The 14,275-nt window shown below is 44.4% G+C and overlaps 1 protein-coding gene across 1 annotated transcript in view; it reads left to right on the top strand.

Annotated features, from left to right (window-relative positions):
• Positions 1 to 14,275, top strand: part of LOC119386975 (general transcription factor 3C polypeptide 4) — a 57,214-nt gene that overhangs the window by 6,780 nt on the left and 36,159 nt on the right. Inside the window, exons 4-8 of the mRNA XM_037654267.2 lie at positions 1,222 to 1,445; positions 4,350 to 4,470; positions 5,047 to 5,132; positions 6,627 to 6,769; positions 13,090 to 13,234. Coding sequence (XP_037510195.1) covers positions 1,222 to 1,445; positions 4,350 to 4,470; positions 5,047 to 5,132; positions 6,627 to 6,769; positions 13,090 to 13,234 — 719 coding nt within the window. The remainder of the gene's footprint in view (positions 1 to 1,221; positions 1,446 to 4,349; positions 4,471 to 5,046; positions 5,133 to 6,626; positions 6,770 to 13,089; positions 13,235 to 14,275) is intronic.

Genomic DNA, 14,275 nt, shown 5'->3' with positions numbered 1-14,275 from the left:
CATGAAGTTTACGTTGCGCTCTTGTGCCATGCTTGAATGTGCAGTCAAAGTGGCATGCTAATTTCCTGAGCTTGTTCTGCTATGTTCATTCTTCTAGGATTCTTGTCAGATGCTTGTTATTGTAGCTGCACGTGCGTTCACATTTACAGTAATCAGAGTTGCACACTTGGCTCCAATAGTGTTAAAACACTTGGGGCCCATGTAGATACTCTTACATATAAGCCTGTGTGCGTGAGTTACATGCATGCTGAAAATGAGGTAGTACTGGCCCTGCCCTTTGCCAACAGAGAGGAAAGATACTTTTTTTTGTTATTTTATGTTAAGTTGTGACTGAAATGCAGTTGGCACTTATCTAGCTGCTTGCACTGAGCATTAATAAATTAATAGTTCCTACTATTCAGCTCTGTTGTTGTTGATGCAAGTTTCTGGCTCATACTAAGGCAACGTGTTGCATTTACATAATGTGTGCCGTGTTTGCAATGTGGAGGGTGGCATGATTAGGTTATAAATGTGCAAGTATCGGGCAGATTCAGCTTATGCAAGCTGGGCATAATTGAAGATAGATAGGATAGGCACCTGCCTCTCACTCATCATAAATGTGATGAGGGGTTGATAGCTAAAAGCAGTAGCATTCTGTAGACTTGGTGAAACTTGTTCCCCGCCATTTTAACATTCAGTTGGCTGCTTACATGAGTATTTGCTAGATGCCAGCACTAGGGCTAAGCGATCAGTCAATCAACCTTTATTCAGCATCCTAACGGCGTCCAAATCTTACCGAATGACCAGATGCATAGCAACATCACATCACGTGCTGGAGTAATTGGAATTGTTCAATGTCCCATTTAAAGATTTCTCTGTTGCGTTCCATTCTATCAATACATGAACCACTAGTTAGTAGGTGTTTTTGAGGCATGCATATGAAAGTCTGCAAAATAGATTAATCAGTTCAAAGGCACAATTAACCAATGATTAACCAATGCCCAGCCTTACTTATAAGCCTTTTTTTTTTCGGTTCACACGGGCAACTTTGCTGTTCAAGATATCTACTGCCTCGTTACACGGATCATAATTGGTGGGCTTTCTCTTCAACAGAAGCGTTTCAGATAGAATCAGCTGTGCATCCTACGCTGTCGAACGCTCGTGCTTATCATCTGCCTATGGCTAAGTTCTCAGGTCTCTAGCAGTGCATTGACTCTGCCACACTGGCTGATCATCTCCTAGGTGCATTCTGGCAACCCTGACCCGGGACCATCGAATCCAGATCTGGCAAGAGCGCATCGAAGCACGCTGGGAATGCTTGGTGGAGCCCTCTCAGCTGCATTACGACCGAGCCCAAGAGTCGTGGACTTCACCTCGCAAGCGAAAGAAGAATGAGAAGCCTTCAACCTACTCGAAATGCGTCTTTGACCTCCTGAAGGAGAGGAGCTACTCTGTGGCCGCCCTCGGTGAGCAAACCCTGTTAATACTTCTGAGTTGCATATCTTTGAGAAATGCGCCCTCCTTGGGTCACACTTGTTTATTGCAGCTTTAAAATGTTCCAGGCTACTTATTTGGGGAGGGAAGAAAAAACAAATATTTTGTGAAGCTTGTGTAACCTTTTCTGTTGTAGATTTCTAATGCGTGGATAAACTAGTGTGATTGGTTTTCATCAATGTAACAAATTTCACGCAACTCATTCCTATCTTTTAAATAAATTTGATGAAACTAAGGCCACTTCTTGAAGTGCACCATCTTATTTTCGCCATTTCTTTTTCATGGGTTGCATTAAGAATGCTATCTCAGCAAAGGTGGCTGTTCAGTGGCCTTTGAGCCACTTTGGGAACAATGACAGACAGTCATAATAATGGAAAATGAAGTGGATCATTTTGAGGATACGGCTCCACAGATGGCCGTAGTGGAAGCAAGGCAGGCAGTCTCCGTGGCACACACCCATCCTAAGAACGAAGCGAGTGAGAAATTTACAGTAATAAATTGTTAGCGTGTGAGCAAGATTCTATACTTCTCACAAATTTGTTACTGTCTGTAATTTGTGACAGTCTGTCTGTAAACAAAGCAAGCTCATGCCCGCAGGACAGTGGGGGCTAGTGTCTTACGATATATTGCTTTTAATTAGAGCTGTGCGAATAACAAAATTTTGGGTGCGAAGCGAATTCGAATAATAAAGATTGAGTGCGAATTGAATCGAATAATTTTAGAATATTTCTCAAACATTTTTCGAATAATTCGAAGTGAAATTACAGAAAAAGTTGCAGAGAATCCCTAAGTATGTTCTTGTGAGATAGCAACATGAAAGTGTTCCTTTTCGCTAGGTTGATGAAGTGCTGGTGAAGCCATATTTTATAGTTGTCTTTCTTATCAAGAATGAGGCAATGTAGAGGCCGAATTGTATTTGGTGCAACCAAAGTGTTGCCGACAACACTTTACACGTGATAGGCAGAGATGCCATTTCCTCAGCCTCTCCTCCTCTTTCAACTTCTGTGGAAGCCCAACTGATGTGGCGGACAAGGGTGTGCTTTCTTCAAGTCCGGAGTTCCAAATCTGCCTCGTAGACGTCTATATATAAGAACATCTGAAATTTTGGATGCTAAAAAGCTTCGGCGTCCGATTTTTCCGACTTCCTGCCCAAATTTCAGGTCCAAAACAGCATTAATTGAGCCCCCACCTCTGCCACATCTGTCATCTCCATATTGGAACCAGCGTTTTCTTGAGTTAATACATTTGCGACCGTAGCGGAGTTTGAAAGGCAGCTTTGCCGCAATACGGGGATGTGATGAGGTGAAGCATATTGAAAATCAAGGGACCACTTTCAAACGGACGTTGACTGTCTCTTGGCTAAGTTCGACCGTAACGGAGCTTGAAAGGCAGCTTTGCCGCAATACGGGGGTGTGAGGAGGTGAAGCATACTGAAAATTTAGGGACCACTTCCAATCAAATGTTGACTGTCTCTTGCCCAAGTTCGACCGTAACGGAGCTTGAAAGGCAGCTTTGCCGCAATACCGGGATGTGATGAGGTGAACCATATTGAAAATCTAGGTACCACTTCCAATCGGACGATGGGTCTTGGCAAAGTTCGACCGTAACGGAGCTTGAAAGGCAGCTTTACCGCAATACCGGGTTGTGATGAGGTGAAGCATATTAAAAAATTTAGGGACCACTTCCAATCGGACTTTGTCTCTTGGCTAAGTTCGACCTTAACGGAGCTTGAAAGGCAGCTTTGCCGCAATACGAGAGTGTAATGAGGCGAAGCATATTGAAACTCTGAAGGGGTCACTTTCAACCGGACGTTGACTGCATTTGTCTTTGGGAAGTTCGAATAGTTCGAATAGTAAAATTCCAGTGCGAATCGAATCGAATAGCAAACACTATTCGAAAAATATTCGAAATTTCGAATATTCGCACACCCCTACTTTTAATGATAAGAAGCGAACAGAAATCATATTTTCAGACACCAGTAACACAAAACAACACATTCGAGAGTCCCAACTATGAAGTGCAGACGTGAGTGCACAGCCACAAGTGAGGTGGAGTGGCAGTACTACTTGAAAATTACAGCAGTGGCAGCCAGTAAGAATGAAATTAGAGCTTATTCATTTTGCAATACCTACATGGCTCAGCTGCATTGCATAATTTGTGCATCTGTGATTTCTATCAAGGTGCTTATGCATGTACACATCCTTAAAGCTAGCTTGTCTAACTTTCAGAGGAGGGCTAAAAAATATTATATGACAAGAAACACAACACATGGGCGCAGCGGCAACGCTGCGCTGATGTGTTCTCTCTTGTCCCATTGTTGAGTGCTGCTCTGAAAAATTCACTTACATGAACAAGTTAAGCGTTAAACTCTCAACTCTTGTGCTTGTCTGTGCCTTAATCACCTTACCAAAACACTGTTGTACGTCCGTGCTTTCTTTTGTCACGTTGAAAATGAGATTGTTCAGTATAATTTATGCCCGTTTGAGGTCCTAAAATATCCTGCACTGTTTACTTTCTGAAAGCCTACCCGTTTTATTACACCTGTCGCCATCCATAAAACTCGGACGTAGCAGACGGAGAGTAGCATGTGGGAGGAAACCGAAGTGGCCGCTTGTGACACTGGCACAGTGCATTGCTTTGCCACCTGTAGATGCTGCATGTTTCCTAAAGCAGATTGCAAATTGTGTTGTTAAAAGCATCTGTTCACTTATTCGTGTTCCTTCTCGTGAGTAGAGCTTATGCTGTGAGTTTGTGCTGTGGTGCGTCCATGTAACCTGCATAATCTTTCCTTTGTTTTTGTTGCTCCGTTGCCTTGTTACTAACTTGCATCAACTGTCCCCAACTACCATGTGTTTGTCTGCTTGTCACCGTTTCAGAAATTGTGTGGTCTCACCTCATTGAGGATGATGACGCAAAGTCGTTCGCTCTCCTCATGGAGGTCACGCGTGGTGGGCAACTTCTAGTATGGAAGGTACCAGTTCTTACTGACGGCCAGAGGTGAGCCTCTTCGGAGTCCTTATCGCTTGGTTGGCTGTAAGTTACAGTTAAACATTGATACAACGAACTTCAGTATAATGAAATTCTCTGTATAAAAAAGCATTTCACTGTTTATAAGCTCATGTACATAGCCCACCATTTATATTTCAACGTAGCATGCTTATCTGTGATTTCATTCTAGCGAACTGTCACTGCTACACACGTCTAAACCAGAAGTATCGGCCAAATTGGTGAAAGAAGGAAGGGAAAATGCTCAAGGCCTGACAATGTAACTGTTAGGTGGCTTATCACTCCTTTTCTGTGTAGCATCCATAGGCTTGTGGATGCTTGTGGATGTGGAGCATTAGTTTTGTGTGATAGCTCTGTTTATACTTGACATATTCATAACTTTTTTGTGAGGCAGCAGGGTCTTAAATTAATGTAATTCTATGATAACTTAGGTGCTGCAAGGCCCATTTAAATATGCATACTGCAGTTTTCTGTCCTTCCTTGCCCTCAGCCTGCTAAAGTTATGGGCGATTCATGCAAAGCTGATATGTTACACATGTCAATGAGCCTTGACTGATTGTTTTTCAGTTTTGAAGTGGAGCTCTTAAAGGAAGCGGAAGCTAACATCATGCGGGCTGGTCGGCTTTGTTGGCATGAAACGTCTAAGACCTCTGGTAGGTTCCATCTAGTATCAGTTTTGCTGTGGGTAGTATCTGAAGTAGCATTTCCATCAGGAAAATTCCGAGTTTGAAACATGTGGCTCAATATGTAAACTTTCCTTAAATTTATGAACCTTAAAACTTGCTTGCTTTGTTATCTTATCGCCCATAATGCTACAAATGTGTTTTTGGCGATACGTAGATGAGCTTTACTTCCACGTGACATTGCTGTGGTGGCTCAGTGGACTTAACATCTTGCTGCTGCACATAGGGGTTCAATTTCTGGCCACGGCTGTTGCATTTTCGTAGGGTCATAATGTAGTAATGGTTTGCTTGCCTAATTTAGGTGGCTGCTAAAGAACCGAAGGTGTTCATAATTATGTAATCTGAATTGCTTTCTGTCACAGCTGGATCACTGAAAATCCCACAACGTAGACTTGGTTGCATGTTTCACTTACTCTAACTAGAAAAGGAATGCAGCTTTGTCAAAGTTATTGTAGGATTGAGACATTACATTTGCTGTTGAACATCACTGATATGTTCCTTTAGTCGCTGTGGTGGTTTAGTGGCTCAGATGTTGCACTGCTAAGCTCAGGCATGTAGGCTCGATCCCCAGCCATAGTGTACACTCAAACCTCATCATAATAAAGTCACATCTGCCACGAAAACAACTTCGTTATATCCGAAAATTCGTTATAAACGTTTATTTGTAACGCTATAGTTATGACAAGACTTCTTCATTTACTTCATTATAACCGATAATTTGTTGTATCCATGTTCGTTTTATCGAGGTTTGAGTGTAGTTGCATTTCGATAAGAGCAAAATGCAAAAGCACCCGCATACTTAGATTGAGGGGCATGTTAGAGAACTCCAAGTGGTCAAAAATGGAGTCCCTCAGTATGGTGTGTCTAATGATCATAATGTTTTGGCACGCAAAACCCCGAAATTTAATTTTCTTTTATACCATTCACAGCTCTTGAGAGCTAGTTTCATATACTAGTTGCAATAAGGTTATGAGTGTTGGTTTCATGTTTGTTATGTTTCCATTCTTGTTGTTAGTAGTATACGTCATAATACTGCATCAACATAACACTGGCACAGCATAGCTTTCGCTGTGGCATCAGTGTGCTTTCAGTAGTTTCTTACTTTCCATTCATGCGAGAGAGTTTTGTTTGAGGGAAGCCTTCTGCTAATTCTGCCATAACAGTTATTAGATGCTCCGTCTCCCCAGAATCATCTGTTCTTTTCTTCCATTGTTCTTTATGAAAAATATCAATGAGGTTCTACTGTACATTACTGAAGGACGCAGTACGAAAATGAGATGATTCCGGACATGATGCTCTTGTCGTATCCTGTGTCCCGGTCTGCATCTTTTAGCACTAGTGAAGTCTCTGAATCGTGGAACAGTTTGCATCTAGCTTTCTGTGTCTTTGTCAATAGTAATTTTTCCTATGTCTAGCGGTGGTTGTGATGTTTTCTACTGGCTGATGTTCTGAGGCATCTTTCAGGTATCTTGGTGGCAGGCTCTGATGATGGCAGTGTGACCCTGCGAACAGTGGCACTCTGCAGCGGCGACGAAAAAGTGCGCCTGGGTGAACCGCTTGTCCTGCAGGAGAGTGATGGGAGACCAGCTCAGCACGCAGTTTGCACAGTATGTCTCTTCTCTCTCTTTTTCTTTATGGCTAATGTAGTACATTTCTCATTCTACCATGGAAGTCAAAACATGTCAGCAACTCAAATTTGCCTTTGCTTTTATACTATGTCACTGAGTAGTGAGACCACAGGGGTGAGCAGTGGCACAACGAAACGAAACAGACCAGGCTTTTGCTTAAAGGGGCCCTGCAACACTTTTTGAGCAGGGTCAAAAAGGGCTGCCAATCGGTAGTCGAGGCTCCCGAGAACACGCAAGCCAAATATTATAGCGAAGCGAGCGCTCTGGGATTTACAATAAATTCTCAAAGTCAGCTGAAAATCGCTCCCTCTTCTCTCGACAAATGATGTATTAGTCCGCAATATATGACGCGATTGTCGGCAGTTCCACCATTGGCTGATGTTATAATCACGATAACACCCTCATTATTACCTTCATTGTTAATTTTGAGTTCAATAAGTAGATAATATGTATGTTTATGTTGTGTTATGCCGTTAAAACACCGAACAGACATTAATATTAGCACTTCCGGTCTCACTGACAGCTTGTCTGCTCGTAGTTGCGTGGTTGCGTTTTCTTCACCATGCGCAGTGCTGAAATCGTGAATATTTCTGTGCTTTTGACCATCGCCGGTTGCCGTTGAGAGTGGCAGCCGTTCGAGTGTTGCCTTGTCAGCTGGAAACTGCATCGTCGGCACGTTCTCATGGCCGACCGTGGTAGCGGTGCAGCATTTCTCCGATAACAATGCTGGCGCCGGCTGGTTTAGGATACCTGTGTTCGCTGTATGGCGAGAGTCCCGTTCGCTGTCTGTTCAGTATGTCATCGAGCCGTACCTCGGTGTATCCTCCACGTAGACTCACGTTTTCGAGAAACCGCGACACAGCAACCAAGCAGACTCGCATTTTCACAGTAGCTGCATACAGCCGGGGGATGGGTCAGCGCCGGCCTGATGAACCACGATCCTTTCTTCTAGTCTTTAGTTCTTTGTTGTCAGCCCGCACTCGCTGTGCGCCCGCATTCGAAGAGCAAACAGCATCGAAGTACCGCCACTGGGAGAAGGGTGCACGCAGCTTTGCAGTGTTGAATACGATTCAAGCGCGAGCAGTGCGACGAGGCGGTGTATCGGAGTGTGGGTCGAAACCCATCTCAGCTGTCATTCGTTCCAAATGCGCACGCAGGTATGTGTCCATGGTTGGCAGAGCGATGAAAACACTACGGCAGTTCGAGGTGCAAACCCAACATTACCAAACCAACTCGCAGTTTTCAAGTTTCCAAGATACATGGTGCGATGGGCTCCGCTCGACGACGACCACGCAAGCCGACCGGAAGTGGCGCCACAGACCACGTGGTTGCGCCGAGACGCTAGAGAGAAAAAAATGAAGAAAAAAAATGCCGCCGGCACTGACGTAACTCTTCGGCGCTTCCTCACTCCTCCGCCCTCCCTCCCTTCACGACCCGTGCGCAGCTTTCCGCGCGCTCGCGGCGTTGAGTTGAGGGAGAAAGCTGCGGAACGTGATCTCTATAATTTGGTAACACCACTTAGACTTGACGGATTCGAAAAATTTTTGCGGCATATGACTCGTGAAGAGTCATACGTCAATAATGAGACTATTCCAATATAACTAAGAAAGGTGTCGCAGGGCCCCTTTAATAGCAGATCGCCGTACATACATTTACAGATTGCTGTAAGACTTATCAAAGTGGCTGTTGCAGCACAGAAAACATTTGTGTCATAGATACCTTACATTGATTTCTGCGACCATGTTCTTTCTAATAAAAAAATACGGTTTATAGTGCTAGTAATGTTGGGTTGTACATCCATTCTGCTTTGCTGTTTTGCCTTAGTTTGCTATGCACATATACGCAAGAAATTTGACTGACCACATGAAATCACACTTCTATGCCTCAGCTGTGTCAATAGAATACGCAAAATGGTTGTAATTTAGATTTGAATCAAGAAGTGTAATACAAGTGCCGTTTGAAATAGCGATTGTTACAAACGGTGCTATGCTGTATTTGTGGGTAACTTTCCATAGCAAAGAAGGGAAAGCTATGGAGACGATATGCACTCTTGAAAACGTTCCACGGCCTAGTATATAATTAGTTTATTAAGCTGGTCAAAACAAAAGATTAACACCATGTTTACAAAAACAAGTAAGGAGAAATTACACCACTGAGTGTTCTTTAACTTGGCTTATTTATCTGCTTCTTTATGTTTTACAAATGCGAAACTGTCGTACATGGTAGTAAGACAGTGCATAATCTCTGCTCCTCTATTCTCTTCATTGCCATAAAAGGTATCCCGCAGTTACAGTAAACCTCGTTAATCTGAAGTAACTTGGACCGCAAAGAATCTTCAAATTAGCAAGGTTTTCGAATTAGCAGAAAATATGAAAAAATTGGGATCCAGCGAACTTTGGATTACTGATAGATAGTAATCAGAGATGCTAGTTTACCATACGTGGTAGTTTGGGGCTCCAAGGGTCATGTTTTTCAGTAATACTCAATCCCGATTACGCTGCAAACCCAGGGAAGTGACGGCCTTATGGAGCCACAAGGCAATGCCACTTGACGATGTCGACGATTGATAGGTTGTTACTACCAGGGGGGAAAAAAAAGGAAGAAAAGTGCAGTCATGCGCATTGCAGACAGCTGAAGTGTGCACCTGTGGAGAAGATGCGCTTCACTGCAACACAGCAGTCGTGCGACCAGTGTGTCACGTGCTCCTCACAGCATCAGTATGGAACCATTCGCCCATTCTTTCTAAGAAAAAGGAAAAAAATAGGGGTGTGCGAATATTCGAAATTTCGAATATTTTTCTAATAGTGTTTGCTATTCGATTCGATTTGCACTGGAATTTTACTATTCGAACTATTTGAACTTCCCAAAAACAAACACAGTCAACGACCGATTGAAAGTGACCTCTTCAAATTTTTAATATGCTTCACCTCATTACACTCTCGTATTGCGGTGAAGCTGCCCTTCAAGCTTCCTTACGGTCGAACTCAGCCAAGACAAAGGCAACGTTCGATTGGAAGTGGTCTCTAGATTTTCAATATGCTTCACCTCATTACATCCCGGTATTGCGGCAAAGCTGCTTTTCAAGCTCCGTTACGGTCGAACTTAGCCAAGACACGGTCAACGTCCGATTGGAAGTGGTCCCTAGATTTTCAATATGCTTCGCTTCATCACACCTCGGTATTGCGGCAAAGCTGCCTTTCGAGCTCCGTTACGGTCGAACTTAGCCAAGAGACAGCCAACGTCAGGTTGGAAGTGGTCCCTAGATTTTCAATATGCTTCACCTCATCACACCCCGGTATTGCGGCAAAGCTGTCTTTTAAGCTCCGCTATGATCGCAAATGTATTAACTCAAGAAAACGTTGGTTCCAACGTCGAGATGAAAGATGTGGCAGAGGTGGGGGCTCAATTAATGCTGTTTTGGACCTGAAATTTGGGCAGGAAGTCCAAAAAATCGGAAGCCGAAGCTCTTTAGCATCCAAAATTTCAGATGTTCTTATATATCAACGTCTACGAGGCAGATTTAGAACTCTGGACTTGAAGGGAGCACACCCTTGTCCGCCACATCAGTTGGGCTTCCACAGAAGTTGAAAGAGGAGAAGAGGCTGAGGAAATGGCATCTTTGCCTATCACGTGTAAAGTGTTGTCGGCAACACTTTGATTGCACTAAATCATGTACATAAATACAATTCGGCCTCTACATTGCCTCATTCTTGATAAGACAACTATGAAACACCACCCCACCAGCGCTTCATCAACCTAGCGAAAAGGAACACTTTCATGTTGCTGTCTCATAAGAATATGCTTAGGGATCCTCTCTAACTTTTTTTTCTGCAATTTCACTTCGAAGTATTCGAAAAATATTCTAGAAATATTTGAAAAATATTCGAAAAATATTCGATTCGATTCGCACTCACACTTCAATATTCGAATTCGCTTCGCACCCAAAATTTTGCTATTTGCACAGCTCTAGAAAAAAAGTAATAAAGACTGGTCTGACAGAATTCTATGTATGCTGGCTGGAAACCATGACCTTTGTAGTTTTCAAATTGCTCTTGAAGCAGGTGTAGCAGGCAAGCACTTCAGCAGCAGCTTCAGTGCACAAGTTTCTGAAGCAAATGTCAATCTCAGGTCCGTACACACTGCCAACTCCGTCATACTGACCTTTATTACTTTTTGCTGTTTCCCAGAAAAAATGGGCAAATGGTCACATCTTCAGCCACTGATGCTGCGAGGAGCACATGACACACTGTCCACCAATGAACATTGTGCTGCAGTGAAGCACGTCTTCTTGTATTCAGGTGCACATTTCAGCAGCACATGAATCACTCAAAACGAACAAATAGTGGTGTCTTACCACATGTAACCAGCCTGAAAATGTGATTTCACGGGGCTATCTGGCAGCTTTGCCATGAATAAAACTGCTCAGTGGATATCTGAACAGCGAAGCCACACCTTTAAGTATAAGTGTGCATATTACCTGCATCCCAATTAAATTTTTTAAAGTTTTAAAAGCATGTAATGTGGGCTTACGTGGTCTGTGTATGGCAAATCTTAACATGTAATGTATTTTACCGCTTATAAGTCACACCCTACTATACTGGTATTCAAAACGGGCTTCTATTTTACATGTCTTCAAACAAACAGAAAAAAAAAATGATTCAGTTGAACCCCTTTATAAGAGGCACTTATCTAACAGACTATTGGAAATAAGAGACACCAATGTGCCTACATAAAAAAAGGGCCTAATCAGAAGTACCCTGCTGATAAGAGATACCTCATATAAGGGTCAAAAACTGTACCTTAGTGTTCTTGCATCTTGAATGCTGCTGTGAACGGGTACCAAAAATTTTTAGGGGCGAAGCTCCTTATGCGGTGGGTCTGTCCATCCTCCGTTTGATTGTAGCGTTGTAGTAGCCACCTCTAGCTCGTGAGAAGCACGCATTCTGGTATGCAGTAGAAGAAGACGACGACGTTGACGAGTGAGACTCCCATGCGTGTTCGCCTGTGTGGCATTCTTTCTTTTTTACTGCGCGCGTTCTGGTATGCAGTAGAAGAAGAAGAAGACGACGGTGACGAGTGACACTCTCGTGCGTGTTCGCCTGTGTGGCGTTCTTTCTTCTTTACTACGTCTCGTGTTTTCAACGACACCCGAAGACAACATTTCAGAAGTAACGCGCCATGAGGCTCCCTCTTGGCACGCTTTCTCTTTAGCTCGGAGTCGCCAGATGGAAGACAAGGCTGCGGAACGGAGGGCACGGAAGGCGGCAGCAGCGCGCGCTCGCAGACAGAATCCTGAGGTGAGAGCCCGCGAGGCCGAAGCTGCACGTCGATGCCGCGAAGCAGATTCCGCTGTTCAAGCCCGCGAAGTTGAAGCTGCTCGACAAGCTGCACGGCTGCGGCGAGAAGACCCCGCCATTCGAGCCTGCGAGGCCGAAGCTGCTCAACAAGGTGCAGGGCTGCGTCGAGAAGACCCCGCCGTTCGAGCCCGCGAGGCCGAAGCTGCTCGACAAGCTGCACAGCTACGGCGCTAAGACCCCGCCGTTCGAGCCCGCGAGGCCGAAGCTGCACGGCTGCGGCACGAATCAGATCTTCAAAATGTGAAGGACCGTGAAGCGGCGAGAAAGCGCGCGTACCGGCAGGCAGAGCCCAAGGTTGTGCGAGCACGTGAAGTGGCTGCAAAACGCATCAGGCGGGCTCTGCCTGAAGGCGCCGACGCGCGCTTCCAGCGGGACTTCCTTGATAACAGTTTCGGCCATAGTTGCGGTGTGTGCAACAGAATGTGGTTCTCAAACAATCTAGTCACAATATCTTCCATCAAGAAGGACCACGCTCGTGCCAATGCCATCGCCGTGCTGCAGCGCGAGTTCGCTTCGCCCCACTCATCATCATTCACCACGTGGATATGCTGTGATTTTGTGAACTTGGAGGCACACATGATGATGAAGCACAACGATTGAGCACCACATTATGTAACATGTGGCTATGTAAAAAGCAACATGCCAAAGAGCCAAAAAGAGAAGCTCTTCCAACAACTGCTAGTACTACCCTCCAAACAAGTCATCGCTGTTCATTGTCAGGTGTGCCACTGCTAATTGAAATAGGAGCTCTTCCATCGAGTGTTGACACTTCCATGTGCGCGCATGCTTTGGTATTCTATATTTGATTTGATATTCAATATTCTTGGCCACTATTCGAGTTGAATTCAATTTGAAATGAAATTTCACTATTTGCATACCCCTGTTTAGCAAAAGCAATTTATGTAAATGTGAAAATGCTATTTGGTTCTTGTCAATGTGCAGCGCAGCGAAGGGGGCAGCTACCTGGTGTGTGTGGCCAAGGGCCGCATCCTGTACTGCTTTCGGGTGACCACAGATGCCGACACTGGCAGAGCACAGCTCTTGCACAGTGCCTTCACTCGTGATGCCTGCGTGTCATTTGTCACAGGTGAAGACCTTTCGTAAAATATATCATATCAGAACTGCTTGTGCAGCAGAACATTGTTGGAGTGAAGTTCCATCTTGCATAAAGGTACTGTCATTATAAAGTCGAACTCAAACATTACGAACTGGAAGGGCATAGCAAAGTAGTTTTACATGTCAATCATTCTAAAGACAGCATGCAGAGTGAAAGGTTGTGTAAAAGATCACTAACAGTTACTATACTCCTTAATACGAAATTAGAGCGCAGCAGGATTCAGGTGTCGATGGCACTGAGCCTCTGCTCGAGCAGTTTATTAAGCAGCAGTGGCATACGAAGCACGGTTGCATCCAAACTATACACCAATGTTTTAAGTTCTGCGGATTGTGCCTTGGAAGGATTGAGTGGGTGAAACTGCATTAATTAGTCTGGACTTGCCATAGTGGAAAGGTTTGGAAACACATCGCCTTACCAGAAGTCACAGCTGTACGAGCTCCCATACAAGAGTGTGCTAGAACTGTACGTGCACTGCGCTCGCTGTCAGTCATCCACTGCTGCGTCAGTCGTTAGCTCATGGCGGAAGTCATCGCAGGCGCAAGCTTCTGTGCCCTGCATTCATCAAGTTGCACTTTGCGCTTGCTGTCTTTCATCCTCCCCTGTGCCAATTACAGTAAACGCTCAGTAAACGGAAATCCCTTAATTAAATGGAACTGCTGCTTAAATGGAACAACTACGGTGAACTCCCGTTAAGACGAACTCGGTTAAGACGAATTCTCGCTTATGCCGAACAACACAGGACCGGTTGTTCGGTTCCCCATAGACTCAATGCAAAAAAAATTCGCTTAAAGGAGCACTGACGTCAAATTTACGCATGTCAAGATTTCTGCATCCAGGAGTAGTTATCGACCACCTAGTAGCGATTCGCGACCCAAAATGCAACTGAGGGACGAATAACTATCTGTTTTATTGATTTAGATCACCGGTATTTAGCACGATTCAAAACGGCCGGCAAGCCCGCCATTTCATAGCCCTGGCAGCGCTCCCTCGCGGTCAATTGCAGACCGCGCC

Source organism: Rhipicephalus sanguineus, chromosome 3 (genome assembly GCF_013339695.2).
Source record: "Rhipicephalus sanguineus isolate Rsan-2018 chromosome 3, BIME_Rsan_1.4, whole genome shotgun sequence".
Lineage (NCBI taxonomy): Eukaryota > Metazoa > Arthropoda > Arachnida > Ixodida > Ixodidae > Rhipicephalus > Rhipicephalus sanguineus.
Note: the sequence above shows the minus strand (reverse complement) of the source record. Positions and strands in the feature narration are given on the sequence as shown.